General features: G+C 37.8%; 1 protein-coding gene across 1 annotated transcript; it reads right to left on the bottom strand.

Annotated features, from left to right (window-relative positions):
* Positions 1-1,496: 1,496 nt before the first annotated feature.
* On the bottom strand, positions 1,497-2,457 carry LOC121761614 (ribulose bisphosphate carboxylase small subunit, chloroplastic-like). Its single transcript, XM_042157241.1, has 3 exons — positions 2,248-2,457; positions 2,018-2,158; positions 1,497-1,943 (listed from the first exon to the last, which is right to left on the bottom strand). The coding sequence occupies exons 1-3, from the start codon at positions 2,419-2,421 to the stop codon at positions 1,704-1,706; spliced, it is 555 nt and encodes a 184-aa protein (XP_042013175.1). The 5' UTR covers positions 2,422-2,457; the 3' UTR covers positions 1,497-1,703.
* Between the last annotated feature and the right edge of the window lie 12,823 nt (positions 2,458-15,280).

Genomic DNA, 15,280 nt, shown 5'->3' with positions numbered 1-15,280 from the left:
TTGGTTCTTTCGAGTTTGCCACAACACCAGAATTGTCACAATAAATGGTGATGCTCTTGGGCAGATTCGAAACCACACCTAAATCCATAAGGAAGTTCTTGAGCCATACAGCCTCTTTTGAAGCCTCTTTTTTTAATATTACGAATTTAATTATCTAATTTTTAGTTTTTAGGATTTTAATTATGTCTTTTTTATTTTATTTGTAATTTGTAATATTATTTCTGTTTTTTTAATGAGTTATAATATTATGGAAATGTTTTTATTTAAATTGAATTGTACTCGTCCTTGCGGAATAGCACAGCTGTGGGTGTTGTGCTCTTGCCTAAGAGCAGACAGAAAAAGTGGGGCCAGGCCAACAACCGCGCTCGCTGGCAAGAGCACGGTTGTGGGTGCTCTAAGCCCTCAATGTTTTTTTTATAATTTTTTTTCTATTAATTATTTTTTAAAATATATTCATAATTTAGTGTAAATTATAATGTAAAAGCCCATATAAATTATCTAAATTACTCATAAATCTATTTTAAAACAAAATTTAGAAATTTCAGCTCCTATCAATAAATATTTCTGCGGCCGCCACTGGTTTGATCAGGATTATTTCTCCGAAAATACGTGATAGGTGCCTTAAATATTTTGCTATTGATTCTGTATAAAACGTGGTTTATTCTTGCGCACAGCCAATGAGTCCACAGAGAGAATAGTACTTCCAACATAGGTGCGCCAACACTAATCGCGTAGGCCTCTTCGCGCTGCAAAAATGCGTGTTAGTGACATGACAACTCACAATTGACAGAGGTACAGACCAGTTCGACGAGTACTTGTACATTGGCAAGATTACATAGCTCGTTGTGACCTGACAACTCGCAATCGGTAGAGACATTTTTTACTCCAATAAAATCAAGTTGAAAAGGTCTAATAATAACACGCTCGGCCACTTCAATGACGCATAAAAATGGAGATAGTATTCATGCAATTAAATATTTAAGGATTAGGTGTTTCCTGAGGAGTGCGTCAATCCTCATATTGAAAAAGTGTCCGACTTGTTTTTTACTTGAAAATGTTGAATTGCTGAGTTTTGAATGATAGAAATGTTATTTGAAGTTTGCACTGTTTTATTTTTTACTTTTAAAATGTTGTACACAGAGTTACAAAAGTTTTTCATATGTGCCCAAATTTTATGGCAACCTAAACTTTGAAATTGCTAGTTACTCAAGCTTGTCTTAAGGAAACAAAATTAATTAATGTCTAATACCTGCCAATGGTAACAAAATTCAGTGTCCAATCTAACAGTATAAGTAACCTAAGGTTGAACCGAATTTTCATTAAAAAATCAATCGGATATTGTTTCGACATTAAAAGGTAGTATATCCGATTTACCCATCAAACCAGATATGCACTAGTAAATTAATCAAATGTGTACGAGAATGAACAAATTAAACCATATCCAAATTCATAAAAAAAAACTCAAACATCATGAAGCATGTACGAGAACGAACAAATTAAAAATAGATATGCAATATATATTTTATTGTAACAAAAAAAAGGGATCAATGATAGTTCAGGATATGATATTTATGCTCATACATTCTATCGGGATCCGATATGATAAGAAAGGGAGGAAATTCACAAAATAAGTGTTGGTACAAAATGAAATCGAAAAAAAGCATAGCATCCATGAAATTGATGGAGAGAGCATAAAGCAATGCTTAGAAGCCTATGTAGCCTGTTGGCCTGTGGGCGATGAAACTGACGATCTGCACTTGACGTTTGTTGTCGAATCCGATGATTCGGACGAATGCCTCGGGGTGGAGGGTGGAGACCTCGTCGAGCTCCTTGAGGACCTGGACTGGGTCAGTGCACCCGAACATGGGCAACTTCCACATTGTCCAGTACCTTCCGTCATAGTATCCTGGGGACCTGTTGTTCTCACGGTGGGGGAACCCGTTCTACAATATTGCATTTTGTGAGTGATGGAATTAGAAAATTTTACTAATATTAAAAAAAATGGAATTAAAAGTACCTTGGGGTCCAACTCGAATTCGAGGCAAGGAATGAGACCACTGCGGATAAGGAAGTCGACTTGCTTCAAGAGTTGCTCCCTTGTTAGTGGTGGCAAGTACGACAATGTCTCGTACTTCTTCAATCCCTCAGTGGGCCACACCTATATTATGTGCACAATTTTATAAGTATAATAGTACAGTAATTAATAATAATCGCATAAAAATAGATATTTTGGAGATGAGATGAAACCTTCATGCATGAGACTCTGCCGCCGTTGTTGGCAATGGTGGTGATGTCGGCGGTCTTGCGGGTGGTGGGGAAGGCGGAGACGGACTTGAGACCGGTGAAAGGAGCCACCATGCTCGCTTGAGCAGGGGCGGAGCAGACGGCGACGGCGGCGGTGGAGAGCATTGAGGAAGCCATTTCTCTCTGTCTGTCTCAGTTAATTGCGTGGTACTATCCATGGCTGCCCCCACCCTTTATAACGACCATGCACCCGCTTGTTTCTCATTGGTGAGAGCGGATATTCATCGGAGGGCTGGCGGATCTGGGCCGTTGGATGTGCCATTTCGATTTAGCAGCCACATATAGATGGATTAGTGCCTTATCGCTTGGCACCGTGACCAGAGCGCCACGTGGCGGCTATCTTATCTGGTATGGGCGTTTTGAGGTTGAGACTGCATATGCAGCACAGCCCTTCATTCTTCAAGATCACTCTGTTTTGCTTTTTTATTATATATTTTCTTTATTTGAAATCGTGGAAAATTACGCTTATGGCCACCTTCGAAGTTGATGGCATGGAATTTTGAGGAAGTTTGGCTGTTTCTTAGGATAAGAATAAGATGCTCCATGCCTTTACTTTTTATTTTTCTTTTTAAAATGACTAAATTATGTTCATAACTAGATCCTACATCGCTACTGGTGAAATTTATCTGAATTATACATGTAATGATATTGTTTTGATATCCTGTTTTTTAAATTCGACGTTGAATAATATGTGCGTCGTAGGCTAAATGTACATCATAGATTTTTTGAATTTGAAGAATGATCCACTATAGGACATGGGCACCAATTTTAAAGCTTGTGATTTTTAATGTCACTTTCAAAGTTTATAGAAAATACTCAAAATTTATGATTTTTAAAAGAAGTATCTTTAATGTTATGATTAATCATGATTTGTTATGAGAGAGCATTGGTTTGGTCATTAGGCAAGCTTATAGTTTCTACTCTCTACAGAAGAGTTTTGTGTGTGTTTGGATGTGAAGATGGTTTCGATTAGATTGTAAGGATTAAGGAAATTATAGTATTAGATTCAAATTGATGTACAATTCAAACGTACCACTAGAATTTTTATTTTTTACTAGTATATGATAAATTTATGGTCGAATTTCAAATCCAGCCTAGTACATTTGTTTAAGACATAAGTCTATCTCAAAATATATTTAGAAAATCATTTGTTGTTACAGTGGCGGATCCAAGATCCTAAAACGAAGGGGGTGAAATAAAATTTATCGAAAGTTAAAGGAGGAGATAGGGGCAATGTCGGAAGATATCAGAGGGGCGACAATGGAAAATTCACGTCCGAGTATAATAGCGGATTGCCCCCTCCTGACCCCGGATCCGTCACTGGTTCCTGTTTTTTTTTTCGGTTACTAATACAAAACTAATAAGGTTGATTGCAAACTTTTTAGCTGGACTTGAAAATAATATCCATGAAAATGATTACATTTTTGTCTGATAATAATTAAGTGTGACTGATTTAAAATGCGACGCTACAAAAAACATTGTGTGTTTTTTAAATAAATTAAATGCCTCCTAATAGTATCCAAAAAATATAATAAAAAATACGTAGTTTGCATCTTCGGACACTTTTAGCGTGCCCCACAAATCAAAATAAATCATTATAAGCGTAGCCACTGGTGCCCAAATAAGTCCATAAGCGTGATCTACTTATTTCAACCTGGAATCATAGTAATAAAGTACTCCATATCTTTTGTGTTGAACGCATTGCACATAATTTATCAATTGGGTAACAATTTTAAAGCATGTTGAAGCTGAGAATTATAGCAGCAAGGTTGAAGCATGAAGAAGGAGCTGAAGCATGAAGAATACCGTTAGGAAAGAGCCGTTGGTGGTGGTTAGAGTTAGTTGGGACAGCTGGCAGTTAGTTAAATGTTAGTTACAGCTCTAGATATTTTTCTTAGCTCATTTGTGAGCTATTTTTGCATGATATACATAGTGTAGGATCTTCTCTTTGTAAGCTTGATTTTTCCAGTTCACATCAATAAAAATCCTCCGGTTTCCCTCTCTATCTTTTTTTTGGTTTCGTTTGGTGTTTTGCTCAATGGGCATTTTTGGTATGTTGTTTGTGTTCACCATTTCTACATGGTATCAGAAGTAAACATCTCGTTTCTGCTCCGATCTCTGCGTTAATCTCTTCTCTCTTCCTCACGATGAACAACCGTGGCAATCGCGGCAATCGCGGAGGTGATGCAATTGTTCCCGCTGATGATCATTCTAGTCCATGTTATCTACATCCTAGTGATAATCCCAGCCTTCAGCTGGTTCCTCATGTTCTCACCGGATCCAATTACATCAATTGGAGCAGATCAATTATCACTGCTCTAATTGCTAAGAACAAGCTGCAATTCATCGATGGATCTTTGTTGCGGCCAACTGATGATGATCTTCTATTCTCTGCTTGGATCCGATGCAACCGTATGGTGGTATCCTGGTTGTGAAACTCTGTGTCTCCACAAATATGCTCCAGCATTATGTATCTGGATAATGCTCATGATGTCTGGTCTGATCTCCATGATCGTTTTTCTCAAGCTGATTCTGCCAGATCCTATCAACTTAAGCAGCAACTTATGGCTCTTGTGCAAAGGCATTCTGATGTTAGCACATATTTTACTAATCTGCGAATTGTATGGGATGAATACAAACACTCACAACCTGCTGCTTGGTGCACTTGTGGCACTTGTAGGTGCAATAGTGCCTTACGTTGGCACACTTATCAGGAAGATGAATGCACAATTCAGTTTCTAATCGGTTTGAACTCTTCTTACTCTCAGATCAGATCTGATATCCTATCAACAGTGCCATTACCTTCTCTATCTAAGGCTTTCTCTCTTGTTATTCAAGAGGAGAGACAACGAACTATTGATGGTAACATGCTAAACTCTCCTCCAGTTTCCTCCAGTGAACAGCCTTTCAGTATTAATGCAGCTTCCTCTACTTTTGGCCGTGGAAAACTATTGTGCTCTCATTGTGGCCGCACAAACCACACTGTTGATAGATGCTTCTCCTTACATGGTTTTCCTCAAAGCTATGGCAAGGGAAGATGCAAGCCACCTTACAGAGATTTCTCTAACTCCAAAGTGGTGAATTATGTTGAAGAATCCATCACTGAGAACTGTGACAAAGTAGCCAGTTCACTACCTCTATCTGCAAGCTCTTCATCATCTGATCAACTCCAGCAGCTCATCTCTCTTTTGCATTCTCAGCTTGCTGCTACATCTGCATCAAATTCTTCTCAATCTTCATCTTCTCCCCAAGTTCCTGCCACTCAACCAAGTCCATCATTCACTCCTACTCAGTCAACATCTTTCACTGGTACCACTCTTTTCTCACCTTTTGTTGTTGTCTCTTCTCTATCTTCTTCTCTGTGGTTGCTTGATACTGGTGCCACACACCATGTTTGTTGTGATATCACTCTTTTCTCTCATTCATCTCCTGTTTATGATGCTTTTGTGAATCTACCAAATGGTGATAAAGCTGGTGTCACTCACATGGGAACTATACACCTAACTCCCACAATAACTCTCCAATCTGTGCTTTGTGTTCCTTCATTTTCTTTCAATCTAATATCTATCAGTTCTCTCACCACATCTCTCTCTTGTTCTGTATCTTTCACTCATGATTCCATCCTCACTTAGGGAGCTTCTCCGGGGACTGTGATTGTGAGGGGTAGCAGACTTGGTAACCTCTACTCTCTCTACATATCCACTGTCATTCCTTCCAGCTCCTCAGATTTGACACTCTCTGATTCCATTTCTTATGTAAACTATGTTGTAGCCATTGATATCTGGCACCAAAGGCTAGGCCATTTGTCTTTCAATAAACTCAAATCAATGAACGATGTAATCTCTTTTTCCAAAACATCTCACTCCATCTGTGAGGTCTGTCCTCTAGCCAAACAACACCATTTTTCTTTTTATGAATCTGACTCAGTTGCATCTGATATATTTGATCTCATACACTGTGACATCTGGGGCCTTTTTACCCTTGCACCACACAAGGTTATGCCTACTTTTTGACTATTGTTGATGATGAATCTAGGTTTGTATGGACTTTTCTTATGCAACATAAATCTGATGTCAGAACCATATTAACTCAGTTCTTTCACACTATCTCCACCCAATTTTCCAAGAAAATCAAGACCATACGATCTGATAATGGTCTAGAATTTAACCTACCCTCTCTATACACATCCTTTGGTACATTGACTCAACATTCTTGTGTTGAAACTCCACAACAAAACGCTAGAGTGGAGAGAAAACACCAGCATCTTCTTAATATTGAGGCTAGGAGTCTCATTTTTCAATCCCATTTGCCCATTACTTTCAGGGGGGATAGTATTCTGGCTGCCTCTTACATCATTGACAGAATTCCATCTTCTGTCCTACCAAACAGTGTCACTCCTTTTCACATTCTATTTAACAAGACACCATCCTACAATCACATGAAAGTCTTTGGATGTTTATGTTTTACTTCCACTCTCCAGAGAGATAGAAATAAATTCTCCCTGAGGGCTTCCAGATGTGTGTTCTTGGGCTATCCTTCTGGATACAAAGGTTATAGAGTTTTGCATCTTGACACCATGCAAGAACTCATAACCAGAAATATTGTATTCCATGAAGATTCTTTCCCTTTTTCTCACCTCAATCCCTCCACTTTCCCTTCCTCCTCACCAAATATTTATGCCTCACAAAATATTTCTGCCGCACCAAATGACTCTCTAGAATCTTCTGCCTCAGCTTCTCCAAATCCTACTACATCTTACTCCATTCTACCTTCAGACATAATTCCTTCCATATCCAATAATCCAAGCAATGCCATCAATAGCCATGGAAGACTCATCAAACCACCTGCACATCTCACTGATCATGTCTGCAATTCAGTGTCTTCTTTCACTTCATATCCCATCTTATCATTCACCTCTCTCTCCAAATTATCTCCACATCATCTCAAATATATAGTCCTTATGACTGCTGTCTTCGAGCCTAAATCCTACTCCCAAGCCTCTTCTTCCCCGGATTGGCAGCAAGCAATGCAAGAGGAGTTAGCTGCTTTGGAGAAGACAAATACATGGAAAATTATGCCTCTGCCTCCAGGGAAGATTCCCATTGATTGCAAATGGGTATATAAAGTGAAATTCAAGGCTGATGCATCAGTAGAAAGGCTTAAGGCACGTTTAGTTGCAAAAGGCTTCACACAACTTGAGGGTATTGATTTCCTCGACACTTTCTCTCCAGTTGCAAAACTGACCACTGTCAAATTCTTTCTAGCCATTGTTGCTGTTAAAGGCTGGACTCTCTCTCATTTAGACATCAATAATGCCTTTCTTTATGGTGATTTGGAAGAGGAAATCTACATGAATTTGCCTCCAGGGCTTGTTGTTGAGGGGGCAGCTCAAACGGTCCAAAACTTGTGTGTAAGTTGAATAAATCCCTATATGGTTTGAAGCAAGCTTCTAGACAATGGTACCTCAAACTCTCTGAAGTTTTGGCCAAATTTGGACTCCAACAATCAGCCTCAGATCATTCTTTTTTCTTTAAGAAAGATCAATCAACATTCTTTGGTGTTGTGGTATATGTCGATGGTATGATGATTGCTACAAATACACCAGATATGATAGAAGAATTCCAGATCTTTCTTGCTCAGTTTTTCAAATTTAAAAACTTGGGAGTTCCAAAATATTTTCTTGGCCTTGAGATAGCAAGAAGTAAACAGGGAATCTTGATCTCTCAGAGAAAGTATGCTATGGACTTGATTAGAGATGCTGGTTTGTTGGGATGCAAGCCATCTTCAGTGCCTATGGACCCAGTAAACCATCTCAAGCAAGACACTGGACACCCTATGAAAGATCCATCTAAATACATGAGACAAATATGAAGGCTGCTTTATCTCTGCATAACAAGGCCTGATATAACATTTGCAGTCCATAAATTGAGCCAATATGTATCAAGGCCATGTGATGAACACTAGGAAGCTACTGAAAAGGTACTTAGATATCTGAAAGGGACACCAGGGCACAGTTTGCTCTATTCAAGTGATAATGATCCCACACTTAGCATCTTTTCAGATGTGGATTGGGCTGCATGCCCTGATACCAGAAGGTCCATGACAGGCTATTGCCTTTTTCTTGGTTCATCCTTAGTCTCTTGGAAAGCAAAGAAGCAACACACGGTCTCAAGATCATCAGTAGAGGCCGAGTACAGAGCCATGGCTCATGCCACTTGTGAAGTGATGTGGGGAAAGGGTTTATTGGAAGACTTTGGCATCAAAGTTGAGAAAGTAGTGCCTTTATTTTGTGATAACCAAACGACTGTCCATATCAGTTCTAATCCAGTTTTTCATGAGCGCACAAAGCATATTGAGATTGATTGTCACACCGTGAGTGAGAGATATTTGGAGGGTGTGATCAAGCATATGCCTATACGAAATGATCAACAATTGGCTGATAATTTCACTAAGCCTCTGGGAGCTTCGGCCTTTAGAAACATTCTTAGCAAGATAAACTTTCAAAGCTTGTATTGTCCATCTTGAGGGGGGATGTTGGAGCTGAGAATTATAGCAGCAAGGTTGAAGCATGAAGAAGGAGCTGAAGCATGAAGAATACCGTTAGGAATGTGTCGTTGGTGGTGGTTAGAGTTAGTTGGGACATCTGGCAGTTAGTTAAATGTTAGTTACAGCTTTAGATATTTTTCTTAGCTCATTTTTGAGCTATTTTTGCATGATATAAATAGTGTAGGATCTTCTCTTTGTAAGCTTGATTTTTCCAGTTCGCATCAATAAAAATCTTCCGGTTTCCCTCTCTATCTTTTTTTTTGGTTTCGTTTGGTGTTTTGCTCAATGAGCATTTTTGGTATGTTGTTTGTGTTCACCATTTCTACAAAGCATGTGAGATTTTATATAATTTGATTCAAATCCTCAAAACGTAATAGAGAACTAGAGAATGATTACGAATGATGAGTTTAAAAGTGAAATTCCCATAGAATATACTCTCATGTCCTCAAAAGCCTCAAAATTTGTCACATTTCACTTCATACCATTTTTGGTAATGAACCTCACATTTCACTAACTTATTCTCACTCACATTTTATTATAAAACTAATACTTTAAAAGTAGGACCCACATTCTACCAATTTTTTCAACCCACTTTCCATTACATTTCTTATAATCCGTGCCCGGTCAAACTGTGACAATATTTAAAGGACGATGGAAGTACATTCAAATCGTCTTCACTCTTTAGAAAAGTAGTTAAAATAGTAAAATGCAAAATACGCTGCATTTAATACAATATAAATACTCTTTTATGCAATTTGCGGAAATCCGTCAATGTCACCGATTAATTTTGTTGCCTAATAACCTTGTTTTGTTGCTTATCAGTGCCACGTGGCAACATATGGTTGGAAGGATGTTGTGATTCTAAGGGTGAAAGAACACTAGTACTCCCCTGTTTGGGATATACTTTACATTCCAAAGGACCTATAATTGGAGATTTTATTATTTCTAATACAAAATTTTGCCTCTAATAATTGAAAATGCCCTACTTTTGAGTGCAGTTTGAACTACTTCCTCCATCTTATTAAATATGAAACACTAGTTTTTCACCGAGATTTTATATAACATTGTTTTGTGAGTTAAATTGAGAGAATAAAATAAGAGATAAAGAAAAAAATAGACATGATGTTGTTTTTAAAAAATAACTCAAATTAGAATCGCTACATCCTTCCAATCAAGTGTTGCCACGTGGCATACATAAGCAACAAAACAACGTTATTAAGCAACAAGCTTAATGGATGACTTAGATGAACAGATTGCATAAAAGACTGTTTATGTTGCATTAAATGCAATTTATTTTGCATTTAATGCAACATAAACTATCTTTTATGCAATCCGAGGTAATTCTTATGTGTCATCCTCTGTTGCTTAATATCGTTATAATGTTGCTTATATCTGCCACGTGGCAGCATGCGGTTGGAAGGATATTGTGACTTTAAGGATGAAAGGACACCAGTGCTCCCCTTTCTTAATGGAACAATTCAAAAAGAAAGACTTGTCAATTTTAATATTTTAATGGGACAGCGGAGTACTAATTTTCCTAATTGGAAGTATAATTGAATTCGAATCATATTCATTTTTCTATTGGGCTATGTCAATAGATTTTACTTGGGCTCTCATTTAATATAAACGGATTATAATGGCCCATTCAAAAAGTGAATTTGTTTTTGAAATTGGGCCGCCCATTAATTACCGTTAACGTCGGAAAGCCCAGATGCCCGCGGCACTCCGCCGCGTATTCAGTCAAACTCACAATACCTGATTCAGTTTTCACTTCTCCACAGAAATCGATCCCGATCAACCTTAGCTCAGACGATGGGGCGGAAGAAGGGGGTGACGCTGGTGCACGACGGGCCGCCGGACGACTTCGACCCTTAGAACCCCTACCGGGACCCGGTGGCGATGCTCGAGATGAGGGAGTATGTTAGAATGAACAAAGACGCAAAGCAAGAATGAAGAAACCTCAACTCACGGACAATTTGACAAACACAAACAGAGCAATGAATAAACTTGCAGAAATGGAGGACACGACTGTTTACGTGGTTCGGCTCTTTCGAACCTACGTCCACGGGAGAATCACGAAGCTCTTTATTTCAACACGATCACACACTCAAGAATCAACAACTCTCTCTTCGCTCATCTGTCTCAGAAAATACAACATCCCTACTGATTACTATCTTATGATTTCCTGGTTCAATACACCATAGGCGATATCCCTTCACCCCAGGTTGATATCCCAACATCACACATCTGATAGCTCGAGCATCCAGCTTCCCTTGCTTGTGATGAGCATATGCCTTGCAGCCAAATACTTTTAGATTGGTATAATCACCATGACTCCCATACCATCTAAAATCAGGTGTATCACTCTCTATACTTGATGAGGGACACTTGTTGATGAGTTTCACAGCAGTAGATGCAGCCTCGACCCAAAATTTCTTTTCAAGCCCAGATGACAGAAGCATACATCTAACCCTCTCCAATATTGTTCTATTTGCCCTCTCTGCAATGCCATTCTGTTGTGGATTTAGGGGTACAGTTCTATGCCTCTTTATACCTCTCTCCTTACAGAAATTATCAAATTCCTTAGAAAGATACTCTAGGCCATTATCTGTCCTCAAACATTTAAGAACACAAGACCTCTTCTTTTCAACTTCAAGACACCACTGTTTGAATTTGCTAAAGGCCTCTGATTTTTCTTTCAAGATGTATATCCACATTTTCCAGGAGTAATCATCAATTGCACTCATATAATACTTTCCACCCCCCACAGAAATCACAGATGCAGGACCCCATAAATCACTACGAGCATAATCAAGAACAGATGTAGAAGTGTGTTTACCTTTAGGATAAGGTTGTTTCTTGGATTTACCCAGAATGCATTCCTCACACGAATCAATATCTATCTGCTCACAGCTCTGGATGATTCCTTTCTTGGCTAGCTCCTTTATACTGCCTCCAGCTGCATGAGCAAGCCTCATGTGCCAGATTCTGAAATCATCTGCTCTTACTGCATTGGCCTGTGCATTAGGAATTTCAACACTAGCCAACAAATAATATAGGCTGCCCCTTCTTTCTGTTTCCATTATAATCCTCTGATCCTTAGTGACTACCATTTTTCCTCAGTAGAGCTGAATGTGTATCCTTTGCGTTCAAGAAGGCCAAGTGGGATGAGATTCCTCTTAATGTTTGGTATGCATCTCACATCACTTATGATCTTTACAGATCCATCATTCATCCTTAGCCTGATCTTGCCTATCCCTTGAATAGTGCAAACTTGATTGTTGCCTAGTATCACTGATCTAGTCAGCTCTTGGATTTCCTCAAACCAACTCAGATTCGGACTCATATCCTCCCAAATGACCCTCCATTACATTAAGAATTTCTGGAGTGTCATTTTCTTCAACACAATCAGTCGAAGGGACCCGATTTCCACCACTATTTACCTGTTTTTTCTTCCAAGCAAAACAGTCCTTTTTTAGATGACCCGGCTTTTTACACCAGTGACACGAGCGTGTTTCCCTTTGATCATTAGATGAAGCTTTCTGACTTTCTTGGCTTGCCTTCGGAAATTTCTTGTTGCCCTTGAACTTCTTGACGTTCAGGCTTTCAGCAACAACTTCTGGATTTCTTGAGCCCACCTTGTGAAGTTCCTTGGCTCTTATAGCTGACTGAACTTCAAGAAGTGTAATAGTACCCTCTCGGCCATACAATATTGCATCCCGAAGCTGATCGAATGACTTTGGTAGAGCATTCAGAAGCAATATCGCCTTGTCTTCATCCCCTATCGAGACGTCGATATTCTCAAGATCATCGACCGCCTTATTGAAGTCTTCCAGTTGCTCCAATATCCCCTTTTCATCTAAGAACCGATAGGAGTATAACCGATGCTTCATGAATAGACGATTGGCCAATGACTTAGCCATGTATAGGTTTTCAAGCTTCGTGAATATCCCGACTGCCGTTGTCTCCTTCGCGACTTCTCGGAGAACTTTATCCCCAAGACATAGCACAATCGCACTATGAGCCTTCGCCTCGACCTCAGCTCGTTTCAAGATCTCTTTCTCATCAAGATCCCATTTCTCCTCATCCTCTTCCTTCGACTTATCCCCCTTGCCTTCCGCCTTCAATGCTGAAGCAAGACCTTGATGAATCAGCATAGCCCGCATCTTCATCCGCCATAAGCCGAAATCATTCCTACCCGTGAATTTCTCGGCCTCAAACCTAGAAGCCATAACGCTTTCTAATCTCACCACCAAACGAATCAGAAAAAACAATCGCGCCTTTTCTTCCCACAGACGACGCCAATTTGTTAGGAATTGAGGAACGAATTGAAGGAAGAATGACAATCGATTAAAGGATGGAATGAGATGGAAACGAAATCTTTTATTCACTGGAACTCAATTGAGGAAGAAATAGTGTAACAATACAATACTTCTACTCAAACTAATCAGCCGCTATTTAAACAGAAAAACTAACGTCTATTCTAATTTAACGGCTAAGAAAAGATCCATCTAACTACCTAACGTCCAATGGCTGCTGAAACGAGATGTTGCCTGCAGCCGAACCTTTCTTCATTTTGTTGAACTTTCACTCCATATTGGAGCTGCCTTGGTTAGTGTTTGAGCTATCACTCTTCATCACAATGAGGACGACTTGTTTGTATATTTTCATTTATTTTTTGTATCCAATTTGTGAATTTCCTTATTCCGTTTCTATTCCGGATTCCTATGGCATAGGATTTAAATGTATGAGGATAAATATGCATCAACAATCATTGTTTTACCCAATAAATTCATGTTTTCTTTTCCTTTGTTTAAATCCATATATTTAGTGAAAGAAGATTACATAACATACAGTATAAATATACCTTATATACTTGCATATATTTTAGTGGTGATGCTCCCTTATATGTCTTTTTACTTGGACGAAATTGATAAAAATAATATAACACAAATAACATTGTAGAAATTAAAGCCTGAAGTATCTTCGACCTATTTAGTTTTGTTACTAGTATATCATTTTTTTAATTAATCATAAGAATGTATAGATGATTGGATTATTATTAGTGTTTCTTCAGTCTCATATTTTCAATGTGATATGAATCAAGTGAAATTAGATCAAATGATATTAATTATAAAAAATTACTAGGATACGTATCCTAGAACTTCATCCATCAAATTATGCAGGGGATTTGTTTATAGAATTAATAATTATCTAGACTATAGTCCTCAAAAGTGAACTTTCTCTTAGGAGTATATGATGATGATATTTCAAAATGAAAATATTTTTTCAATAAAGATAGATTTGATTCGGTGAGAGAGAGACAAGTCCTGCCTCTGTTTGCAGTGGTACAACAAATGAGATTTTAGAAGATTTGAGAACACAGTTCTATCATCTATGGATATGAACAGAGTAACATAACTTATTGTCTTTAATAATCATAAAGATTTGAGAGCATAGTTCTATGGATAAGAACAGAGTAACATAACTTATTGTCTTTATAATCATTCACAAACATACAACTGATAATCACGAGGGCGAAAATGACTCAAGTGATAGTAGTACTTTTTTTCTTAAGGCAACTAATCATTTGTGTAATTATTTGAAAATCAACTTTCGCAATTTCACTACCGGGTGAATGTTTAAACTTCTAGTAGTAGTGAAAGAAATAATTTAGAAAATCAACTTTCAAAATTTCACTAATATCGGATTAATGCATAAACTTCTAGTAGTAAAAGCTATTACAAATTAATTAATACTCCATCTGTTTCTGAAAAGAATGAACATTTGGTTTGACACAGGTTTTAATGCAGAATTGGTAAAGTAAGAGATAGAAAGGAAAAGTAATTAAAGTATTGTCAGTGGAGAATGAGTCTCACCTCATTAGAGAGAAAAACTTTCCAAAATTAGAAAGTTCAAACTTTTTAAGAACGGGCTAAAAATAAAATAGTTCATATTTTTCAGGGACGGATGGATTATAGAATATAGTTGTATACATAGGATCATGTCCAAATGCATCTGATCCTTACATGTTAAGAACAGGTATTAACTGTTAGATCTAAAATTTTGATGGTCAGGATTAAAAATACATTGAATCTATATACAGTTCAAAATGAATTTCTATTTGAATGCAAATTCATAAAAATTAAGGGTATATAGATCTACATTGAACATTATACAATTCTATATTATAGACCTTAGATCTTAAATCACACAATCTAAATTCGATCTTAGTTAACATATAAAATGCGGTTATTGTATACGTCCTATATAGAGAAGAGACACATTATAGTACTCTTCTATCTAAGTAGCAAAATTTGTACAGTATATTAGACTTCAAATCATATGTGCTCCTAAAATATAAATTATATACTTTTCATGTAATAAAATGTCTATATGCAAAATGAATGTGCACTTCATACAAATAATA

Source organism: Salvia splendens, chromosome 13 (assembly GCF_004379255.2).
Source record: "Salvia splendens isolate huo1 chromosome 13, SspV2, whole genome shotgun sequence".
Taxonomy (NCBI): Eukaryota; Viridiplantae; Streptophyta; class Magnoliopsida; order Lamiales; family Lamiaceae; genus Salvia; species Salvia splendens.
The sequence above is the reverse complement of the archived record's forward strand: the minus strand, read 5'-3'. Positions and strand labels throughout refer to the sequence as shown.

Excerpts from the sequence above, each read along its gene's own strand:
- LOC121761614 (XM_042157241.1), bottom strand. The coding sequence starts at position 2,421 with ATGGCTTCCTCAATGCTCTCCACCGCCGCCGTCGCCGTCTGCTCCGCC. Across the intron at positions 2,159-2,247 it reads GCAGAGTCTCATGCATGAAG|GTGTGGCCCACTGAGGGATT; the intron begins GTTTCATCTCAT and ends CACATAATATAG. Across the intron at positions 1,944-2,017 it reads AATTCGAGTTGGACCCCAAG|AACGGGTTCCCCCACCGTGA; the intron begins GTACTTTTAATT and ends GCAATATTGTAG.